This window comes from Hippoglossus stenolepis, chromosome 18 (assembly GCF_022539355.2).
Source record: "Hippoglossus stenolepis isolate QCI-W04-F060 chromosome 18, HSTE1.2, whole genome shotgun sequence".
Taxonomy (NCBI): Eukaryota; Metazoa; Chordata; class Actinopteri; order Pleuronectiformes; family Pleuronectidae; genus Hippoglossus; species Hippoglossus stenolepis.
The window spans coordinates 7594463-7618207 of NC_061500.1; the positions used below are offsets into that span (position 1 = coordinate 7594463).

The following is a 23745-nucleotide window of genomic DNA, read 5'->3' on the forward strand; positions in this document are numbered from 1 at the left end:
TCTGCCAATATTCACATACCAATTCAATTACAATTAGTTAGGTTTGGACTCAGTCAAATCATGATTCTCATCCAAATACATAAGGTAAAACATTTCTAAATTAAATTAGTAGAATATTATTTTATTCTATGGCATATTAGCAACCCCTAATGTGATGGCTTTCTCTGTGCTCAGAGACACTACGAGGCTGGAGCTAACATACATCCAACCCCAAAATTCAGCCATGTTCACCTCAGCCTCTCACATTCAAAGTTTGATGAGTTTGACGTGAGGAAATCCCACAATCACACACAACCACAGCCCCGTACTTCCACGAATCAAGTTTTCACGCCACTGCCGATATTGCGCCTGTAGATGGATGTCAAAAGTCAACGCTACACTGCCAGGCACCAGCTATAGAGCAGCCCGGGTCACACATGATCAGATGACAATGACCAACACAATGGATTAGCTATAAAAGGGCTGGGGGGAGAGATTAGGGGTGAATTGATGACGGTTGGCTGGCAGGCAGGCAGGCAGTTCCTGGGAGATCTTGGGTCCGTTTCAATAAGGAACATAAAGAGCTGAAATTAACATGTACCATGATACCAAGCAGAGAGAATCCCCTTAGAGATTACATCCATAACATGTTACGCCTATGGAACTGTATGGAAGAGGGAGACAAAGAGCAGAGCGAGTGATCATTTTCCATTGTAGATGACGGAGGATCCTGGTCTATTCTCTTGAATCTGTGGTTTCCCCTTTTTCCTGTTGTACAACATATTTTTCTTAATATTGTAAATGCAATAATTCTTCCACTTTCATTTCACCCATTGTAATACATCCCCTCGGCCCCATAAATACAGCTGCCAGGCCGCACTGCTGCCTCCCGCTATAAAGAGCTAAACAGCAAGATGCATCCGGCTACATCTGTATCGTTGCACATATACATGCACACAAATGTCGACAGAACATCACATTGATACCGATTGATACATAAACACACACACACACACACTGTCCATCTGTCTTTTTATCCCTCCCACTGCCACAGAATCCCAGTGGGTTCGTCCACGATGTGTGATTCCAACACGCATGCTCAATGACACTTTGCATTTTCTGTGAACCAGGACACAATTGCACATTTTCATGCATAACAAATGTTTAAAAAAATGGGCCCAGGAAGCTGCACGATCCAGAAAATGTAAGGATGTTGTTATAGATGGAAGAAATCTGAAAGTGAGGATGTGCTGCTCTGCAGGCACATGAACTAGGCCAGGAACCAAACTGCTAATAACTGCAGATGGTTTGATAAAAGGACTGGAAACTCAGGGTCAGCTTTGGTTTGACAGGGAAATGCTGTCCCCTACTGGCAGCCAGTGGGAATCACAAGACAGTGGCTCCCCCCCACACACACAAGGATCAGATCTGAAGCAGCTGTTGGACACCATCTTCAGTGGCCCTAGTGGTGATGGTGGTATATGAGTCTACATGAGCATCTGTCCATTATCTATACTGATTATCCTTTGAGGGTCACAGGGGCCGAACCCCCTGGACAGGTCGCCAACGTATCACAGGGCTGACTTACATAGACAAACAACCATTCACAGTTTCAAACCCGCAGGCACAATCACCTTCATTCAAACTAACGACAGAATCCCCTTGTGTGGTTAAATGATTGAAGAAGTCTGGCAATTTAACGTATTTTTCTTACCATCAACAAATCCCACGAAAACACCAGAGAAACTGACAATGCATAACTTCCTCCTCCTCAGCCCTAAAGCTGTTTGTACCTTCTGAAGATCTTCTGCAGTCTTTGTAGTGGCCACTGTTGAATTTATCGAAATAAAGCTGGAAACTTTGGGTAATTGTATATTATATATCCATAGACTAAACAATTAATCTATAAACATGAATTCAATGGAGAGATGTAGCTGATATAAGTAATCAGAGGTTTCCTGTAAAAGTAGTATTTCACACAGTCAGACCTTTACTAAATCATGTGCATGTTTTTCTGTCTGAACAAAGACTCAAACCCATGGAGACAAGCAATTATTTTATTTGAAAAAAAACGAGTCGTTATGTACAGTACGTAAAAAAAACATGAGATCAGTCCTAAATCGTTTCTTGTCTTTTTTGCTTTTCAAGGCCCCGTCAGACACAACAGGAGGATCCAAGTACCGAGCATTCCTGTACAGCATTCAGCAGACGCCAATTAAACACATCACATCATCATCTTCATCACCAGTTTGCACATATCAAACCTAAACCAGCAGGCCTCACCTTGGTCTCAAAACACACACAATTAATGCTTTCACTTGTGTGTGTGTGTTCCTGTTAAATTGTGTTACAGATAGTGATTCAGTGTTTTATGCTGAATAAACATTACCCCCTGCTGGACAACAGTGGGAACTGACACGTGAGCTCACTTCAAATATGGTTCAGACCAGAGAGTGGCACATTCACACATCCATGAACTCTGGGGCAGAGTTATATATATGTATTTTTTTTTTTGGAATTATTTATTGATACCTGATGTGAGTTTCATTCATATATAGATTATCAGTTTGGATAAGAAAAGTTAAATGCATGATGAAAATAAATGATTGCATAGGCCTGACAGTTGGCTCCAGCCACCTCAGGGCCACGTGCTGTAAGTACAGCGATGATTTAACAGGGAATAGTCAACGGAAATTCAAACCAAATGTGACAACACAATTCGGATCTTTTAGGCTCTCTTGCAGAAACACAAATTTAAAACAGACACTGGCTCTCTGTAGCAGGGATGTGGAATCAATTTCCTTAGTTTGGAATATTTCCAAACAGAAATAAGATGAAAGATGTCATACATTAAAGATTATCCACAGACAGGAAATATCTTCACCGAATCATCTGTATAATTCTCAATTTTGACACATCTTCATATTAAATTAATAGTTTAAAGCATAGACTTTATATAAAGATGGACGACATGGCTGCTCCCCAAAAGTGAAGCCAAAATGTCTTGATCGCCACCTGGTGGTTGTCAGGAGTATAGGTACTCCTGACAACCAACTCCTCCATGTTGGTGGACGGGACATGGACCAAACTAAAAAGTCAAAGTACCCAAAAGTAGTAGAATTTTTCTTTCACATTTTAGGTGGTTCTTATCAAACCGATGTTTTGATTTTATATCATTTTGCAGTAAGTTTGGTTTTAATTAGTTGCACAAGATGGCAGCGTTCACATCAGGGATATGTTGGCTTCATTTCTTCGGAGGGAGGAAGTGGAGGAGTGTTGTCCATCTTTATTTACGGGCTGTGGTTTATAGCAACATTTTACTTTTTTTATGATTTCTACAAATTGCAGCTCCACATGAATGACGCTAGTGTCACACATGTTTCTATTCTAAGTGAAACCTTCCTTTAACTCTTTAAAATGCTTGCGTTAAGCTTCACTTTGTGCTCAAGACTATCAAATGTATTTTTCAAAATGCTACAACATGAGGTTTGCTTTGTCCTTAATGTTTTTTAGCGACTCGCTAAAACCCGCTAAAGTTGCAGTGTTACTATTGCAAATATTTCATTTCTGATGCATTTATTAATGCAGGCCTGATACATTTTTAATGGGGTTTAATGGGACTGCTTGATACATAGTTAATGGGATTTCATTGAACACGGTTCCCTCAGAACGAGCACCGTCAGATTCTCGTGAGTTTGGTGAAGCAAAGTCTAAAATATGCAGATATGGTTTGATCATATCAAATAAATAAGACAAAAAAACCACATTGAAGATTAATGACGCACAGAAACACAGTGTAAACATACATACATGTGCACAGACTGACACACACACACACACACACACACACACACACACACACACACACACACACACACACACACACACACACACACACACACACACACACACACACACACACACACACACACACACACACACAGACAAAGCATCCATCTGATGTATGAGCCATGTTAAGTTACTGCTGTCTTTTCTGCTACAGTGTGCGACAGCAGCAGTTTGAAACAAGAGAGTGTCTGTGTTTTATTGGAGTCCTGTTTGGCCCTCGGGGGACACCGTACATGGGACCATTTGTACCAAGCACAGGAGCGAGTCACCCGTCTCCCCCCCGTATTCTTCTCCTCTTGTCTCCTCTTTGTTGCCTTTTACATTTTTTGAAGTGAGGAAAATCCACAGGGAGTGTTTGGAGTCCACAGTCAGTGCGACACATTATAAGTGCATAACCCTCTTTTCTGTGTTCCTAGTGCTCAACGCACACGTAGCTGCCTCTTCGTTCACTCTGACCCCTCCCAGCGTTCATACTGGACTCTTCCACATCATCCTCTGCGATGCAAAACAAGGCCGTACGACTATGAGTAGGGAGTGCAGATGAGGGGGTTAATTTTTTTTTTCGATGACGGGCACTGAGGTGAGTGTTATAGCTCGCTGTGGCGCACGGGCGGCTCCAGCTTGTGTGACAGGGCAGTGAGAACCTTGTCGAACTTCTCGTAGCGCTCTGATTGGCTGCCCTCGGAGCCGCGGCTGCCCCACAGGAGGCGCATCTGGAACTCCGTCTGGAAGATCTCGTGTATTTCTGATTGCTCCTGGAGCCCTGGAGAGGAGGAGGAGGAGCAGCAGAGGAGAAGAGGAGAAGGGGAAGAGAGGAGGTTACTTTATATTGTTGATATCATGATCATAAAAATCATGGTGAAATAGAGGTTACCAAAAACTTGATTGGGTAATAAAATTATTGACTGTGGACTGTGAAACATCTGTATGAAGGAAGTTTCTGAAGGTGCAGACGGAGGTCACGCTGATCGATATCGACACATAACAGAAAACACAGATGTGAATTGATAGTTTCTGAAGGACTGTTCAATAAAGCAGTAATGACCTTAAACTGAGAACCAATAGGGATCAATACAGTCAACATCGCAACCACACACACAGACACACACAGACACACACAGACACACACACACGATCATGAAGCCAAATCGGCGAAAGCCATAAATGCAATTATTATTAACACATCAACAGCATCAGATATAACACAGTGATTGTTGAAGATTTTACTTCCTTCCCAGTCCAGGAAGGCGGGACTTAGGCCACACCTAAACCAATAGGAGGCCTGGATCAGGGCCCGCTCACGCTGAGCTGCTTTAAACCATTAAAGCAACACTATGTAAGTTTTACTTTGAGTTAATTTACAATCTAGTCTAATAACTCTTAGACCTCTCTGCACTCTTACCCTGCAGTTTGCCCTCAGTGTTGTTTCTGTAGATTCCCCCGTGATGTGCGATGGTGCGAGCTGCCTCCAGGTGGTACATGACCACGTCCACTCCGACCTCGGCACTCTCCCACGGCTCCAGCGCCTCCCCGAGAGCCAGGCCGCGCTCCAACAGGGACAGGACGGGAATGATGTGGGGGAAGGACGTGTTGGACAGAGCACCGGACTCTGTGAGCAACAGAGAGAGGTGAGGTGTAAAACACATGACCATTTATACACTTATTATTACTACATGTAAATGAGAGTCTCACCTTTGCCGTCGTTCATATTCTTCATGAAAGGTTTGAGTTTCTTCTCGTATAGAATAGCGCCCTCTGTATGTCTCTGCCGTAACGTCACCCACGTCTGCTCCAGGCGGGAAATCTGACGTAATGAGTGACACAGCAGCAAACGTAAGAATCTATCTTGAGGAAAAAGTGATGGAAACCTCTGGGATTCATTTTCATCTGTAGGTCGATTACCTGTGGCAGCTCCAGGGCTCTCATCACAGCAGCGAAGCCAAACATGTTCCCCATGTTGCTTTTCAGCTCGGCTGCTAATTGGATGGTTTTATGGAGCAGGGCCGCTCTCTCCTCCGTGCTTCCAGTACAGCCGAGCAGGTCCACTGCCATCATGATGGACATGGTGTAGAACCTGGAGAAAGAGGAACACATGAAAACAAAACTTAGTTCGCACTTTAAGTTGGTTGTTTTAGCTTTAGAATGATTGTTACAATGCATAAAAGCAGTGGGTTGAGAAAAGGATGAGAGGAGACGAGAGGTTTGGAGGGCGAAGATAAGAACAGAAGACTGAAGACAAGAGATAAGAGGACACCAGAGGAAGTGAAGAGCAGAGATAATCAATATCCGAATTAATGAAGACGTCACTGTTTGATGCAGAAAGGAAGACAGCGGGAAACTCGTGTTTGTACCTCTCCAGTAGGTCAAGTCTCAGCTGGTGTCCGTGTGGAAGCGTCAGTAGCTCCAGCCCTGACGACACTCCCATCATCCTTTGCGTCTCTGAGGTTACACCCAATATTCTGGCCACCTGCCCGAGGGTTAAAATGTCATATGAATTTATATTTATTTGCCTTTGTATGCATGTGTACGTGTAAACGTGTGCTGGCATGGTGTGTGTGTGTGTGTATGTACCGTGCAGTCCACCATGGTGATGTGTTTGGCCGCCGTCCTGGCATCCACCTCCGCCAGCAGCTCTTTGACTCTCTTCAGCACCGACATCTCCAGAGGCTTGTTCTCAGCCGGCATGAGGCACGACTCGTACCTGCACCGGAGCATTGACACGGCATTAGAAAACCAGGGGAGGACACAAAGGACGACAAGGGCACAGCCAAGATATATTTGCTACAGCAGAAATTCTAGCAACCTTAAAAACATGTAGTAACAACTTTTTAGATAAATCTTTGACTTTTCTAATCCTGAATTACATCAGACATAATGTGCCGCAGACTTGTAGCCAGAAATGGGTCAGGGCAACACAGACCCACTCACATTACTCACTGTCCCTGCCCAGCCAACAAAAATATATAATATAAGAAATAATGAAACGGAACAAGTGAAACAAGGTCGGAAGCGACAGAAAACTGAATCTCAATGCTAGTTCTAATATTAGCGACACAATCCTAATTATGGTGCTTTTTCTTCATCTACCTGATCCCAGACTCGGCCTTCACTGCTTTAACAGCCAGTTTCCCTGTCGTGTGAACACATATTCAGCATTAATCCCTCTGCACTGAGATTTCACAGGAGACTCTCGGATGTCCAGAGCTGCTTCCTGCCCCATCTCTCCTTCCAGCACAAACTATTTTTCCTTTCACTGTCCTCACACGCTGTGTCCTCCAATGGCACCTTGAGCCAAATAAACTCCAGTACCTGCCGCGTCTATGACCGCAGAGCAAAGTGAGCTATTTCCCAAAGGACTATCAGCCGTCTACTCAAGTCTCTGCTCAGCCACAACGCAGCTGTGCTGCAGAGCCTGGTCAAAATTACCCTTCATGACAAAATGTCAGCAGATGTTTTGACCTTTGAGCAAGTCAACTTATCATCCTGATAAAATGTGGTTCAGTGTGGAGAAAGCTGAGCAACAGTCAGGATACAAACAAACCTTCATAAGGAAAAAGGTAAGATGCAAACTGCAGATTCAAATAAACCATTATGTTTAAACGAATTAATGACATAAAGTAGCTTCATCTACCTCATGCATTTAGTCAGAAGTTTTTTTTATAATTTCCTTTCTCTTTAAGACCTTTTCTTAAAGAATTCTTTGGTGGTTTGATCCCTGGCTCCTCTAGTCTGAATTCTAAAGTGTCCTTGGGTCTGAGACACACCTGGATTCTTCTTACTGACTCACTAAACACCCAAAGCTGCTATGTGTTGTGAGTCTTTTTCATACTTTGCTCCAAATCCAGTTAAAATAGAAGCTCACCCTTTAAAAACGTAATGTGCACGTTTGTGTGTCTGTGTGTCTCGTACCTGGACGGCCTGAATGAGGATGTCCTCTCCACCTGTGGAGCGGAGAACATCCCATCTCCTTCCTCCTTCGCTGCCTCCTCCCTCCCTTCCTCGACCCGCAACCGCTCCACGTAGCCCTTAGCCGGGGGCTTGGGGGGTCCAGGGCAAGGTCTGAGGTCACAGTAGCTCCCCGCCGTCTCCGAGGAATGGGATTGGTACCCGGGATGATGGGCGGGCGAGGAGTGCGCCGAGTGTGAGGTATGAGCGGGATGCTCCGGAGGGTTGGTACCGGCCAAGGGGCTGAGCTGAGGGTCGCTGGAGTGACGCATCACTGGGGAGGGTGGGATGACGGCCAGGACGCGCCCGCTTGAGAGCGCTCTCTGCCTGGTAACTGCAAAAAGACAGAAATATGAAGTATGAGGGGGGGTCTATTTATTCTTTATCAACACATCAGAGTTTGCAGTCACTTACTAGCACTATACGCAGGAGAGAGTGGGGTCTCCCCGACGGGTGACAGGGGGCAGCGGTACTCCTGGATCTGGTCCATGCTCATCGCACAGTTCCGCATTGCGTCTTTGTGGTGGTGGATTGTCGACGGGCTGCAAACAAAGCATTTTTGTGATATTAAAAATCTTTGGGTTTAAGAGCTGTCAAGGTGCTGAAGGGGAACCTCGCGACGCAGCGCAACTCAGGGCGTCACATTCCTCAGTTTCAGAGGACAGGGGGTGGTGCGGTTAAGAATGTTAATACTAAATATTTGAGGGTGAGAGAAGAGGGAGACGTTTTAGTTGGTGCAACCTTGTTGTTCTACTTCATTATACAAACATATTTTATTTATGAATTTAAAAAAACATGTTCAAGTCTTACAAACAGGAGCAGAAAACATAGAACAGTGTGGCTTCTTGGGAAAAGATTAACAATACTTAACTCATGTTAAAGATGTATATTAATCACCTTTATCACATTATCAGCGAGAGATGTTAGAAACAATTTCCCACACATCTTTTCTTCCTAAAGACACAAGTATCATGTTTTTGTCTCATACTTTAAAAGCTTGCAAACTACTTTCCATTCTCCTGATGAGGATACAATTTATTTCCACAGTGCACGACATGTTTTTCTGCTCCTTCTTTGCAAATTCAAGTTCCAAACAGCCTCGATCTATTTGAAACTTAAGTGCAGAAGTGATCATTTTAACAGCGTCACTACTCGATGCTCGTTACTACGGGGAGGTGCTGACAGTGCGTGGGAGGTGAGGGGGGACCACAGGAAAGTGGGAGGTGAGTGCACTGCTTCAGTGCTCAAACACAACACTGGTGTCACACAAACACACCACCTGCAGATGGGCACAGGCTCCGGCTCTGGATCTGGTGGTGCCACCGGTGTCTCAACCGGGCTGGGACTGTCTGAGTCATCACTGATCATGTGTGTAACATAAAGTAAAAGATGAAACAAGGGCAAATATGAAGACTGCGAGAAAAGTTAAATTATTGTCTGCTCAGCTGTCTTTCTCCACCTCTAAGAAAACCCTGACACTTCACTCCTCTTCCCCCCGGGCTCACCTGTGAGGCATCATCTTCTCCGTCGTCAGCCCATCGTTCATCGTGACGCTGCGCCTCTTGATGTACGCTCCCCTCTGACTGGACGGCGAGTAGGCCGAGCCGTGGTAGTCCTTGCTGTTGGACAGTGAGAAGGTGGCCTCCAGGTAGCGCAGGGGGAGAGTCCTGCTCACGGGACAGTAGATGTGGACGCCGCTGGCCTGGGAGACCGGTTTGCGCTGGCCTATGTAGAAACGCACAAGCTCCTGGACCGAGTCGAAGCTGTCAGTCTCCAACATGTACTGCACCTGAGGATGAAGAGACAGTTCATATAGCATCTTTGGATATTTCATATAACTACTGTGATTAGCCAGCACCATGAACACATGTAAGATAGTGGAGGTGCCGGATTTAGTTTGAACCACAACGACTGCAATATCACTCCAGAGGAGAAGCCTGAGAGTTGATGAATAATGAATGAAGTGAAACAGAAATAAACAAGCTGGTGGGAATAAAGATTTGGAGGCAAAAAGACAAAAAGGACACTGGGCAACAAGAGAAAAGAGGCTTTTGTCATCTTGAATTGTGTTGAATATAATTTTGAAAATGCTCGGTGCTGATCTGAAGAGGAGGCAGATCAGTCACAGATGTGCATGTTTATTTATAGTATAAATTGCTCTAAATAGAACAGAGCCATTCAAAATTTAAAACATACAATATGTACCACTAGGGGTCTCTCAATCAAAACAATAACAAAAGACCCAGTATAGTGAAGCACTGTGGGATCATGGGAGTTGTTGTATTCACCACCATTGCCGAAAAAAAATCTACAATGATGATTTGCATTAAACAAACTCAACAGAACAGACAGAAGCATGAATGTATTCTCTGATTTCCTTTGTGCCTAAAGAATATAAAGTAAATGCAAAGTGCTACATGATGTAAGTTTGAATTACTGAATGAGAAACTAGATAACAAATGTAACAGAAAGGTTAAAGGCAACACAAATGAGAGTATCAGAAGATTGTGAAGCAGAGATAAGAGTAGAAACAAGCAGACAGTAAAAGTTAACATACTGCACATACCTTGGTCTCATTGGATTTGACCAGGACTTTGCTGATCTTGAAGTGCATCACTTCATTGCTCCATCGACAGGTCAGAACATAGTCACCCACACTGGTCAGAGAGTCCCGCACCAGGAAATCTCCGTTACGCACAACCAGAGTCTCTGACACCTGCACGGAGGAAAGAGAAGTGTTTTTAAATTAGTAAAAGGAGACAAAAGCAACAACGCTGCAATCCCAAAGAGCCGGAAGCCAACTTGGCTCAATGTGCCGGAGTGTGTATGTGTGTGTGTGAACATTTTGTTACCGACAAACTGACTTTAGAGAATGATGATTATTTATGACAAGGCCTTTGTGTTGTTGAACAAACACAACTATCTCTCACACACACACACAACAGTCTGAATTAGGATTGATGGATAAAAACACCAGGGACGACGGCCGGCATGACTTTGAGTTCAGCACTTACAAAAAAATTATTATTATTACGATTTTAACGTCAAGACAGAGCTAAATGCAATCTCCCATTGATTCATGGTGAATGGAGCAGCTTCAGGATGAATATGATTCTGATACAGTGCAGATGTGTCGCTGCTGGTGTCTGTGAGAACAGATCACACATATTGATCCAGCAGTCACGTAGGAAATTACATTTTAAAGCTTCCTGCCAAGAGACTGGTGATGAAGGCGAGAGTCACTCAACACAAACATGAGATATTAAATATATAAGAGCACTATTGACCAGCAGGAGGCAGTATATACACAGATTTAAAACTCAACCCAAGCACAGGATGCTCTTTAATATTCTAAGAGTTTTTTGCAGCTGAATTTGAAAATATATCATTTACTTTCATGACAGTTTGGAAGAAATTGCATTAAATAAAACGAGTGAAAGTAAAAATCACACTGGTTCATATGCTCGTGACTTATATACACGCAGGAGGACGTCTTGACTTTTAAAAGGGAAGAGCAACAAAACAGGATTAAGAAAACAAGAAGGACAGAAGGACGAGACTTAGGGACGACAACATACACTCGTACAGGAGATCTAGTCATTGAGCATTGTTTATTCAGGGTTTCCCCAACTTTACACTGGGGCAAATCCATGAATCCATGAATATTTTATGTAAATTAAAAGAGGGAAGACTCACAGATGGCTGATTTGAATCTGTGTTGTGTGTGTGTGTGTGTGTGTGTGTGTGTGTGTGTGTGTGTGTGTGTGTGTGTGAGGGAGAGACAGAGTGCAGAGGCCGATCAAGAGACAGAAGCTGCGTCTATTTACGAGCACCCTCCACATGTGCATGCAGCGTGTGTGGGCGCCGGGGTCTGTTGTTGTGTGTCCCTGTGTATCTGCGTCTTAGGCACCAGCTGTGAAACTCGATTGCGCACATCAGCAACACGTGCAGCTGTCTGTTTGGCAGCGTTTCCCCTCCTTCTGAACGCTAAAGCAATTTCTACTGAGCTGTGACAGATGATGGGATTCATTAATCAGTGTCATTCTGTGTGTAAAGCATTTAAACTGTGCTTCCAAAGCCAGGGAGTTTGGCCGAGTAAGCGCTGAGCTAATACTGTTGGTTGACAAGCACATCCACCCACACAGACACGTTTATTATACTTTTATCTCAATTGATTCAGACTTTTTACATTTTTATTTCACTGTGACAGCGACTGAGACATGGAAAGTTCAGTGTTTTGAGCTCTTTTGACTGTGGGTTTTGAAAGATTATCGTTACTTGTATTTCATTAAAACACAGTGCAGAGCTTTACTAATGAAGCTAATATGTATTTTGAATCTCTAAACGTAGCCGTTGATCACATTTTCAATTAATCTATTGATTGTCTACCCAATCAATAGATTCCTTGTTTCTAAGGTGATGTCCTTGTTTCCCCTTTGTGACGCAGAAACCATAAGATATGAAGTATTTAAAACTATGACTAAACTATAAATCAGAAACTATTGATCCCATATATGGATCAAATAACAGTCCCAGTGTTTGTCTGAGACTTAAGGTGTCACGGTGTTGCAGCGTGTCGCCTCACAGCAAGAAGGTTATTGGTTCTAATTGTGGTTCGGACAGGGCCTTTTTGTGTGAAGTTTGCATGTTCACTTGACTGTAGGAGTGAATGTGAGTATGAATAGTTTGTCTCTGTGTGTTGGATGGATGGCTGAGATTTGCTTTTTACATTCTTGCCTGCCTGCATGTGTGCGTGTGTGTGTGTGTGTGTGTGTGTATTGGCTGTGAAGCACTGTACACAAGCAGTGTGTTACCTTAAGGGTGTATTGTTGCCTCAGGAAGTGTTTGTGTTTCCATCTGTTTCCAAACATCCTTTAAGAACTCACAGACTAACATAATGTACTCCACTGTACATGTACTCTATATTGATTTTACAGTGTGTGTGTGTGTGTGTGTGTGTGTGTGTGTGTGTGTGTGTGTGTGTGTGTGTGTGTGTGTGTGTGTGTGTGTGGGTGTACCTCTCTGGGTATGTGCCCATGGTACCAGCCATGGCTCCTGATGTCAGCAGGGCTCAGTTTCAGCTCCTCCTCCAGCTCCTTGCGAAGTTTCTCTGGAGGTGACTCCAGCAGGTACTTCTCCTTGGAGAACTGCATGAGGCAAACAAGCAGAAGGAAACACAACATCAGTGGGAGAGAGTTTACACAGGCACAGTGTGTTCACAGCGAAATGGACCAAAGGTTTAGATGCAGAGTTTATATTTAACTTTGATTTATTCAGATAAACCCCGCAGACATTAGGAGCTCAATTCCCAGTGGGACCTGACAACTTAAACTGAATATACAAATACATATTTTAATATTTACTGTACAAAAAGAAGTACAGTAGCAGAATAATTATCTATCTGTATATATGGGTGTGTGGTTGGCATCATTTGTACAAATACAAATACACACAGACACGCACAGAAACGTACACCTGTGTTACAGAAGGCAACTCTGCAGGGAAGCAACACTGTGTGCTGCCTTCCACCCAAACATATACACGCACACACACAAGAACCAATCCAATCGACCCTGACCTGATTACAAAGACGCACAATTCATCATGAGTAAAACACACACACACACACACACACTCACACTCATGCACGAAACAAACACACAAACAAATGGATCCGATTTCTGATTTCAAAGCTTCCTATTTCAAACGGCCCTCGGGGGAAATCTGGCTTGTAAAACATGAAAATACATTCCACTGAGCATTTTCATAGTTATTTACCAACAAATACTCCACAGTGTTGTGTGTGTGTGTGTCTGTGTGTGTGTGTGTGTGTGTGTGTGTGTGTGTGTGTGTCTGTGCGAGAGGATGATAACAACAGGAGTCTGGTGCCTCAGCAAATATTGACACATAGTTTGGTTGAGTCCACACAATGGAGGGGTAGAAAGACAAACAAAAGCGTTGTATTTGTCTTATCATTAAGTGCTCTATACGCTTTAGTCCTGAAGATACTGTGTGTTCTCAGATCGGATCTACCCGAGTATTCTTTTCTTAGGGAAATCCCACGCTGGGACCTCGATGTTACGTGGCGACGCCATAACAACCGTTGATTTTTGGAAAGACTGAGTTCAGATGGATGATGTTAGATGAGAGGCAGAGGACACGCACACAAGTACACAAACACAAATATTGCACAACACAGAAAATCCACACAGGAATAAACAGAGAGAGGAAATCATCTCCACTCCTCCAATATGAGGAGAAATGAGACTGGAGACCAAAATAAACAGTAAACAGCCTCGTCGCTAAGGCCAGCCTGTCATTCCTCCTAATATTGTCCTTCATCTCTCTCTCTCACTATTTCTGTCTCAGTGTTTTACTGTCACTTTCTCTCAGTCACAATCTTTTCCCCATTTCCCACAGCTCATCTTCCTCTTCATCATCCTCCACGACCATAAAGTTTCAGTATATTGTCAGAGAAAGGGAGAGATGTGTAAAGAGAGTGTGTGAATGAGGAGGTGAAACTGAGAGGATTTGTTTGTGTGTGCAGTGTTTCCGCCCGACAGATTTAGCATGTGCGCGCGCTGCGAGACAACAAGGGCCAAACAATCGATCTTATCGTCTCCGGGTCACTGCGAAATGAAATTATTAACTTCCTCCTCTCCCTGCTCCTCTGCCCTTCTCTCCTCTGCCTCTCTCCTCCAGTCCTCGGGGGGGAAGATGGGAGGCATATCGCCATGGAGGCTCACTCTCCCAGATTAGATTTGAGGTGCGAGTGTGTGTGTGTGAGTGTGTGTGTGAAGGAGAGAAGAGGCCAATGAAAGAGCAGAGAGGTCAAGTGTGCAGTTATTGCTTTTCCTTGTCTCTGTGGAAACCCAGAGGAGGCTGTGCCAGTGAACTGATGCTCAACAATGAACTTGTGTATATATATATATTTGTGTGTGTGAGTGTGTGCGTGTGTGTGTGTATGTGTGAAGGCTTATGGGGCAAATTGAAATGTCAGTGGGGCTCTATTTATGATATGGTTCAAGGAATGGACTGACATCAGGGGGACACGTTGAGAGAGAGACTGGAAAATGGACAGACCATCAAAAATAATTTGACAAGGACACAGAAAAGATTGACATTATTATATTACAACATATATATGTAAGTATGATAGTGGACTTTTTCTTCTACGGGCTTTTTTAAGAGTGGAGGCGCTGGAGCTCAGAAAAGATGAGAATAGAAAACTGAAATACAGATGACAAAAGACACACAGGGAATAAGGACGACACAATGGGAGACATTGACAAATATGATATTACTAGTATTATTCCAATGACTGGGTGTGCACCACACTTATAGCCCCACCATGCTGAATCCTTGGTCGCCATGGTAACATGTTCTTGTGTTTGTTGCCCTGCTGGTTTGCATCTTCTTTCATCTACAGAAGCAGAAACTATTACTGTGACTAATATCAATGGTATTTCCTCTACTACAATACTTATTATACAGCTATTTAAGATTTACTTATATTAGTCACCAAATTTATTCTTAAAAGCATTTGAATTTTGAATACTGGAATACTAATTATACTTATGACTCTTTCTTCTCTTTCATTTTTATAACCGCTTCTTTATGGTGCTGCAATATAAATATGCTACATAAATATTTTATTCTTATCATAAAATAAATAAATGTATAAAATGTACTACAATTTGTATTATGTAGTACTGCTTCTGTTGATAATATTTCCCAGCCCCTATGGTTCTTCTACTTGTGCTATAGATGCTATTTGTACTTTTATTACACTCCTTGTACAACTGTTGTTACTCTACATGGAACTAGTACTGGTACTATTTTCCATACACACAGTAAAAGTAGCTGCAAAGAAGAAACTGAGATATCAATACATATATAAGCAGACTTCCCTATTTGCTTTGTTGTGTATTTCCTATTGGTTTAGGAGCAACAAAAAGCACATGATCATATTACATCTGAAATGTGTGTGTAGGCAAAAAACCGATAGAGACAGTTTTCAGAAAAACAGACGGATGGACGGACGGAAGAGGAAGAGAAGCAGACACGCAGCAGAGACGTCCTGAGACAGACGACAAAACAATCAGGATACATAAAGACAGGACATCAGACATTCAGGAAGGCACGGAGGCAGACACACACAGACACACACACACAGAACAGAAACTCATTAATGTAGACAGAGAGGCAGACACGCAGGAAGACAGGTAGCCCATTAGCAGATGAGAGAGTTTAGGCAATTTAGCAGCTGATGCAGGACTTTGCTTTCCCAGGGGGGTGAAAAGAGGGAAAGAGATTGGTGTGTGTGCGTGTGTGCGTGTGTGTGTGTGTGTGTGTGTGTGTGTGTGTGTGTGTGTGTGTGTGTTCATCCATAGACTGCATATGTGTGAGTTCTACATGGGTGGCACTATTAATGGATGGGGGGCTCTCTTTTGGTTCGGATATACTCATTATAATAGTTGGTATAACATATACTTTAAATGGATGGAAGGGGGAGTCAGGAAACAGGCTATAGGGGCCATGGAGGAGAGTGCGAATGTGTGAATATGAGTTATAGATAACAACCCAGTGTGATCCATCACCTAAGTTACACCAACACGCGCTTGAGCCCCCTTTTTTCCTCGCAGCGGGCCAATTAGAGGGTTTCGTCAACGCACCCGCCGCGGCTAAAATAGACTCTGTTATCACTCAACATCAGTAAGAGGAAAAAATGGACCACCTAAAAGGAAAATAAATGAAAGGGATGATAATGGGGAGAAAATTCAAATATATGCACATATTTATACATATATAATGTAGAAACACACACACACACACAACAACATGCTGAAATAAACAGTGCTTTATTTCAGCATGTTGTTGACTTGTGTGTGTTTTTGTGCTGAATTGATTATCTATCTATGTTTACAGCTATAAAATAAAGTTAATGAACATTAGTTGATGAGACAAGTTTTCACTGAAGTCAAGAGATATACAAGCAGAGGTGCAATGAGTAGAGCACAGAGGAGTAGAGTTTTAAAGGAGACGGATTCTGCTCATGTTCCGGTTCATAATGTTAACTTGTGTCATTACTTGAGAAGGTTTACGTGCTCCAATGTTCAGAAAACTGTCCATTGCTGCAGCCCCTCTTTTCAGCCTCTGTCTGAATCGCCGGGTTTTTAAAAACTATATAACAACAAAGAAAAAGCATCACGTCTCCTTTAAATGTTGCAGAAATTAGCATGTTGTAGTTTGTCTCTGAACTAGTTTGCCAAAGCATGGATGAGAAATGAAAAGGAAGATAACAGCTGGATAAAAACCCACAGGGGGAACAAAAAAAAAAGAAAAAGTAAAGTCTCTGGTATTTGTCAGCATGTAAACAAAGACAGTGGAATTAATGAAACAGGCAGAGAGGAGCGTTTTCTGAACAGGCCGCAGCACTCACTCATGTCAGAATGCACCTTCTTTCTTTTGCTGCTCATGGGCTAGCCTCTAACCCCGTTGTCATGGTAACGCACTGTGTGGTGGTGATGCCGGCAGTGGGGGGAGGAAAAAGGCACACACACACACACACACACACAATGACGTGAGGGGTCCTAATTCTGAGGAACCTTGCTTTCCTTTCATCAGCCCTGTCTTTCTCCTCCTGCCCCCTCAAACGCCATGTCTCCTCTCTTTTGGGGTGATGGAGACCAGGATTAACGCAGAAAGGCCCTTGAGTCCTTCTATCTCCTATTTCACACACACACACACACACACACACACACACACACACACACACACACACACACACACACACACACACACACACACACACACACACACACACACACACACACACACACACACACACACACACACACACACACACACACACACTTTACTGGGGTTTATACATATGTGCGTGGCCGGTATCACCCCTCTCCAGACTGGTGTAATCCCTCTTTGCCCTCCAGCCTGATTTCCACTGTTGTATTCACACTGGTTCACACGGGTATAATGGTCTTTAACTTGCATGTAAAATGATATGAGCGGCAGAGGGAGTGCTGGTAACATTGGGCTTTTTATATTTACCCTTTATTTTTACTTAGCAAGGTGAAGATGACATTGGATCCAAGTGAAGGAAATTGCTTTTGCAAGGACGCTGAAAAGTTTATTTGACACCTTGGATTTTTTACTACATGTCAAACAATATTTTTTGACTAGATACTGGGGAGTGGTTTATGGGCATGTGTTTGCTGGTGATGTTCATTCACCTGTATTTAGTCTTGAGAAAATGTGATTTGAATGTTATATGATTATGAGAAACTAATACCAGACTAATTAAAGTCTTATAAAAAGCCAACCTCTTTAATGTGACTTTTTGTACCTTTATGAATATTCGTACAAACCTAATTCAAATTCAATCAGATTTTGACAACCACACCATGAGTTAATTATGCAAAAGGTAACCTATTTATATATATATATATATTAGATAATGAAGAGGACACAGATCAGAGTTGACTTACATCCTGTTCAATAATTCATTCTCAATGAAATGTGTCCAATGCAAATGACCAATTCACAAACTATCATCACTTCACCTTTAATATTAAACCGACAGCTGAAACCCTGAGACACAAAATGATGTGTATATTTTTAAAGTACTGCCTATAGTAGTATGCACAAGCACTCAAATAAATAAATAAATACAGAGGAAAACATACATGAAAATGACTGTGTTGACATCTCATGTGATCTGACAACCAGCTACTCCCACACGACTGGTAGAGAGACACAGAGAATATGAGACTGATAACAGTGACCTTCTACTGTCGTTAGGAATCAGCGTCTCCCACCAACACACACACACTAAGGACAATCACCCCTCGAGGCAGCTGATGCTGGTGTGTATACAGTAGTCACAGACACACACATACAGACACACACACACTGGTGAGAGCTGTCAGTCGGAGTGGTATCGGAGAAGAGACCCCCTGGATTGAGTGACAGCTGGTGAAGAGGATATGACACACACCTACACTCCCACAGCGACTGCAGGAAGCACAGTGCCACTCTGCACTGCATGGGTCCACTCTCTCTTCCCCTCTGTCTCTCTTTCTCTCCTTTTCTCTTTCTCTCCGATATGTTTGTGACTTCCCCAGCAGCTCCGTCATGGTCTGTATCCTTTAGTTTTGAACGTGATTCCCGCCGTGATTCAAAACTTTATTTACTGAGATTTGAGAAAGAAGCAACACCTCTGAACACTCTTTAAAATTGACCGTGTGCATCGAACAGACAGAGTTTAAACAAATTCAGATTTCAACCTCTGAGGCTGCAGGCACAACCAATCAGAGGACGGGACGATGGCCGCCGTGTCTGAGCGACCGAACCCCCGGGAACAGAAAAGTCTGCAGTTACTTGTCTTCTGCTCATAAAACTTAATTGCCGTGACAACTGAAAGTGACCTTCATCAGCGTATCAACGTTTTTTTTATGAACTCCTCTCTCCTCTTGTGTGAATTATGGCGTCTGGACAGTGAGAACAGTCTGTTCACGGAGATTACAGCGAGTGAATCAAGCATAGACTGGATAAAATGATGGATGACATGACAGCTGCCAAAATGTGGAGACAAATCTTAATCATCTTAATCACCCCCCCTGGTGGCCGGCTGCAGTGTACAGGTCATTAATCCAGTCTCCTCCATATTAGCAGATGGGACATGGACCATAATAAAAGGTCAAAACATGCCAAATAATTTTTTCTCAAAGATGGTCGGGGTTAATTTAGGTAGTTATTAATCACACCGACGTATATTCAAGTGTCCGTCGTCCATCTAATGAAAGTGATGGGGTTGATTCAAATCGTGCCAAAAGATTAAGGCTACAACTGTAAACCAAAATCTAATTGTAAAATGCAATACCTTAATGCAACGATCTATCATCTTGGACCTATGCCTCTGCTGTTCTTACTCTAATGTCTCCTCCTCTGTGAGTCACCTCTTCTCCTGCTTTTTGTTTCTGGCTGAAAAAGCGTTTCCTCTCTCTAATCAACCTGGTGAGCAACATCTATCAGGACTTTGATGAGGAGACCATTACTGAGAGTGAAGCATGAGTGAAGCATGAGTGTGTCCGTGTGTGTGTGTGTCATCTTGCAAAAAGATGTATGCTGACAATCAGCTGCCTAAAGGGCTGAATGTCCTCTGTGTGTGTGACTGTGGTTGTGTATTATATTATTCTAATGTGCGTCTCCACAACACCGACACTCCTGTGAATTTAATTGTGTCTTTCTGGGTTCATTTATCTTGTTCTTTTCAAATCTGTCGAGTGTTTGCACATGACAGAGCTGTCGGTGATGATGAGAAGGGAAACACAAAAACACATAAAAAAACAGAGTATCCGAGACATCACAGTCGGAAGAAAGAACATAAAAATGTTTTTATCCTCACAAACATGAACAAACGGAGAAACACCAACACGATTGCACGCAGATATAAATGCACATGGCATGCCGCTACGCACAAACACACAACCGGCCACATACACACACAAAGGAGCAGAGAAGATTTTAATGATGTCTGACTGTTAAGTACGACTCCTGACTGCACGGCTCTCCCTCGCCTCCTAACCCCACAGTTTCCCTGCTAAACAGGCCTATAGGCTATATTCTCTCTTACACACACACACACACACACACTCACAGAGAAGAGTGTGAGAGGAGTAAACACTCAGTTCCCCAAAGTATCCACACAAACACAAACCCCACAACCGACAGAATCAGAAAAAGATGTACATATACACAAAGACTCAGGGTTGCACACACATACACAAACACACACGCACACACTGTTACACACAGGTACACACAGGTACAAAATAGAGGTGACATTGTCCCATACTGAAGGAACCGATGTGATGCCTTGTTTAGTTATTACAGAAACCAACTGGAGTGTTGGTGCCGCCCAGACACTGATTAGAGAGGTTACACAGATTCAATTAGACATTTCTCCGGATGAAATGAGATAGCCCACTTGAACCTAATTCAATTCAAATTACTTTAATACCTCCGCTAATGACACAGCAATGCAGACACACACTCCCTGCATTGCTGTAAATGGATACACACACACACAAATTAAACACAAACATATCCACGGTTTTACAACAGGGGCTCGTCCAGTGACTGAAGCGCAGAGTGCTGACGACTAAGTGGTTGGGTTTTATCCTTTTATCGATGGGATCGTACATGAACACAATTTTCTGGTAAAGTTATTGGTTAAGTTCGGTTTATGTCCATAGACTGTTTATAAAACTGGACGTAGACTCCAGGTCCAGAAAAGTGAAGCCAATGCGGAAGGGCCTGAAACGTGTATTCTCTCGAATGATCAGCAGAGGGCGACTCTTTTTTCAGCTTGTTCAGTTCGGTTTATCTTCTAATTAGAAATTCACCTACTCTGGACATACAGGAAGTTCACTGTGTATTTATATCAGAGGCGAAGCAGCAATGAAATGCCACAAGACTGAGTTTACAGAACATGTTAAAGACTCTGGTTTGTAGACGTCACTAAAAAATAGTGGTATAAATAACGGATGGATGGATATTCACATACAAGTACCGACTAGATTCACATGTTCTTTATTGACTTATTTCTCCAATGAGCTCACCTTAGCAACATATTATGGTATGGTGGTGTGTTGCTTGACTGCAGATATCTGTGTGTTTCTAATGTGGAAAGACTGTCGAGGCAGTAAAAAGACAGATGTCCGAAAAACAAAATCATTGCCAGACATAAAATAAGACACACACACACACACAGACTTCCGTACTGTCGACTCAGCACTGCCACACCTAAGATGCTGTTGCCATGGTAACTCCATAGTTTGCGTGCCCCAGCTGGTGTTTCCCCCGAGGAAGAAGAATGTATGGGTGTGTGTGAGTGTGTGCCAGAGAGAGGTTAATGTGCCCCATGTGTGCTTTGCTCCGTCATGTGCAGTGGGGTGTAATGAAGAGGAAAAAATGGCAGGTTGGGAGCAGTTATCATGCTTTTCCATTGTGTGTATGATTATGTGTGGGTTTGTGTGTGTGTGTGTTTGTGTGTAGCAGTCACTATATTGGAGACATCAGTTTTCTCTACTGGAATAATTGATTGTTTCACTCTAAATGAAGACGGCACAACTTTGATTCAAAGGCAGTAAACTGAAGAAGCAGTGAGTTAAAACCAAACACCATAAAACCCTTTAGATCCACTTAACTGCCAAAATATGACCTCAATCCAACTTAATTAAAATCCAATAGCAAAACCACAACAAAAGCTCATGGAGCCACACCAGCGTAAACAAGTGCGTCCCACTTCATCACCCTCGTTTTTTATATTCTTCTTACCATGACTCGTGCTTTTAATTGACTCCCAGTACAGTGTGTGGTTATCCGGGTGTTGAGAGGATTTGGGACGAGTACAACATTTACTTGTGGTCATGTTCTGTTTCAGCTGCTCAGTTTTGTTTTGACGTCGCTCCACACAGGAAAATCATTCATTACTAGTGCACACGTAGTAATGATATAGTATAAATCCTTGGTTCTATCATATATCTCTTAGATCTTGTTGAAACTGGCTTCTTTACCTGCTGGTCAGAGCTCAGAGTGATCACAGCGGAGTGAAGGCTTTGCTTTGCTTGATTTCCTGTGCATCACACACTTCACCTCTGACTCGCTGCGGTGCAATTTATAGACCACTCAGATGTGGAGAAACACTCACCTGACTCATCATAAGGCTTTCCTATACATCACTGCTTTATTTTCCACTCCTTCTCTCCCCCACCCACCTTGTGTTAGTCAAACACCGAAGCCGTTCTCCACGCTTCTCATCTTTTATCTTGACATATTGAGACTCTTTATTTGAATGTTTATCTTCCTCTGAACTCGTCTTGTTCATTGTGTTTCCTCCTCATCCTGTGACACATCTACCTGTCTCCCATAGAGCTGGGATGTCTGGAGATAAGACAATAGCTGTGTTCCAATTCATGGGCCGCCTCTTTCGGAGGCGGCATTTGAAGGCGACCGACAAATGCGTCCTTCCCCGAGCAACGGAGGATCCAATGGGGGATTCTTCTCAGGCCAGGATTCCTTGGCAAACGTCCTAAGAGAATACTACAGTACAGCCATCATGGTCTTATGCATAGACAGCGTCCTTCAAAGGAGGCGCCCCTCGGAGCTAAAACAGTAAGTGCAGGGAGGTGGGTTGTCTCATTTCCTGTTTGGTTGGACAGGCCACAGTCCAGTGCTCCATCCCTGAATGTCCATGAGTCAGTGATTGGGTTGAGTCCGTAATCAAGTTGCACTTTTGGACAAACCGTGGCTACATCCCAGAGAAGAGATTCTGCAGTGCGTCCCTGGCTGGTAGATTCACATCTCTCTCTGCGTCTGCTCTGAGCGTCACAGAGGCGGAGCAGCAGTTTGTTACCCAGAGCAGGCTGTACATTATGTGTCAGATAAAAGCTGCTCCCAGTCCTCCACTGCAGCCCTGCACCTTTACAGACTTCTACCCCGGAGGATCTGTACGTGTGAACGAGCCGCACATTAAATGGACTCCCCCCCCGTCAGCTCCCCTGCTACTTTAACATCTGTGTGTGTAACTTCCTACAGCTGCATCCAATAGATAAAGAGCTGAAAAACAGCTGACACCAGACAGAATGCAAATCTGACGCGATGACATCATATGCCAACTCACTCCATCACATTTCTCCTCTTCCATTCCTTTACCCCAAATCATCTCAGTCTGTCTTCCCTGCCAGCACATCACTCGCTCCATCCCTCCCTCCCTCCCTCCCTCCCCGTGCTCTAACCTGCCATCTCTCAACCGCACATCATATCATTCCCCCCCTTCGTGCACTTTCCCTCACCGACCCACTCAGCCGCTCTGTCAGTGTGTGGTTGTTTGTGTGCGCGCGCGAGTGTGTGTTGGTGCCGCACAACAGCAGAGGCATCACCTTGTTC

General features: G+C 43.4%; 1 protein-coding gene across 5 annotated transcripts in view; it reads right to left on the minus strand.

The window, feature by feature from the left end:
• Positions 1-2022: 2022 nt before the first annotated feature.
• The window catches only part of sh2d3ca (SH2 domain containing 3Ca), a 48829-nt gene continuing 27106 nt past the window's right edge, over positions 2023-23745 (minus strand). For 4 of the 5 annotated variants that reach the window (XM_035185143.2, XM_035185147.2, XM_035185146.2 and 1 more), the window contains 12 exons: positions 12792-12920; positions 10340-10489; positions 9279-9562; positions 9053-9133; positions 8188-8315; positions 7738-8107; positions 6400-6529; positions 6180-6295; positions 5731-5902; positions 5521-5632; positions 5231-5437; positions 2023-4591 (listed from right to left, as the gene is read on the minus strand). In XM_035185143.2, coding sequence (XP_035041034.1) covers positions 4416-4591; positions 5231-5437; positions 5521-5632; positions 5731-5902; positions 6180-6295; positions 6400-6529; positions 7738-8107; positions 8188-8315; positions 9053-9133; positions 9279-9562; positions 10340-10489; positions 12792-12920 — 2055 coding nt within the window. In that variant the 3' untranslated portion in view covers positions 2023-4415. The remainder of the gene's footprint in view (positions 4592-5230; positions 5438-5520; positions 5633-5730; positions 5903-6179; positions 6296-6399; positions 6530-7737; positions 8108-8187; positions 8316-9052; positions 9134-9278; positions 9563-10339; positions 10490-12791; positions 12921-23745) is intronic. The other variant, XM_035185144.2, reaches the window with a different exon arrangement.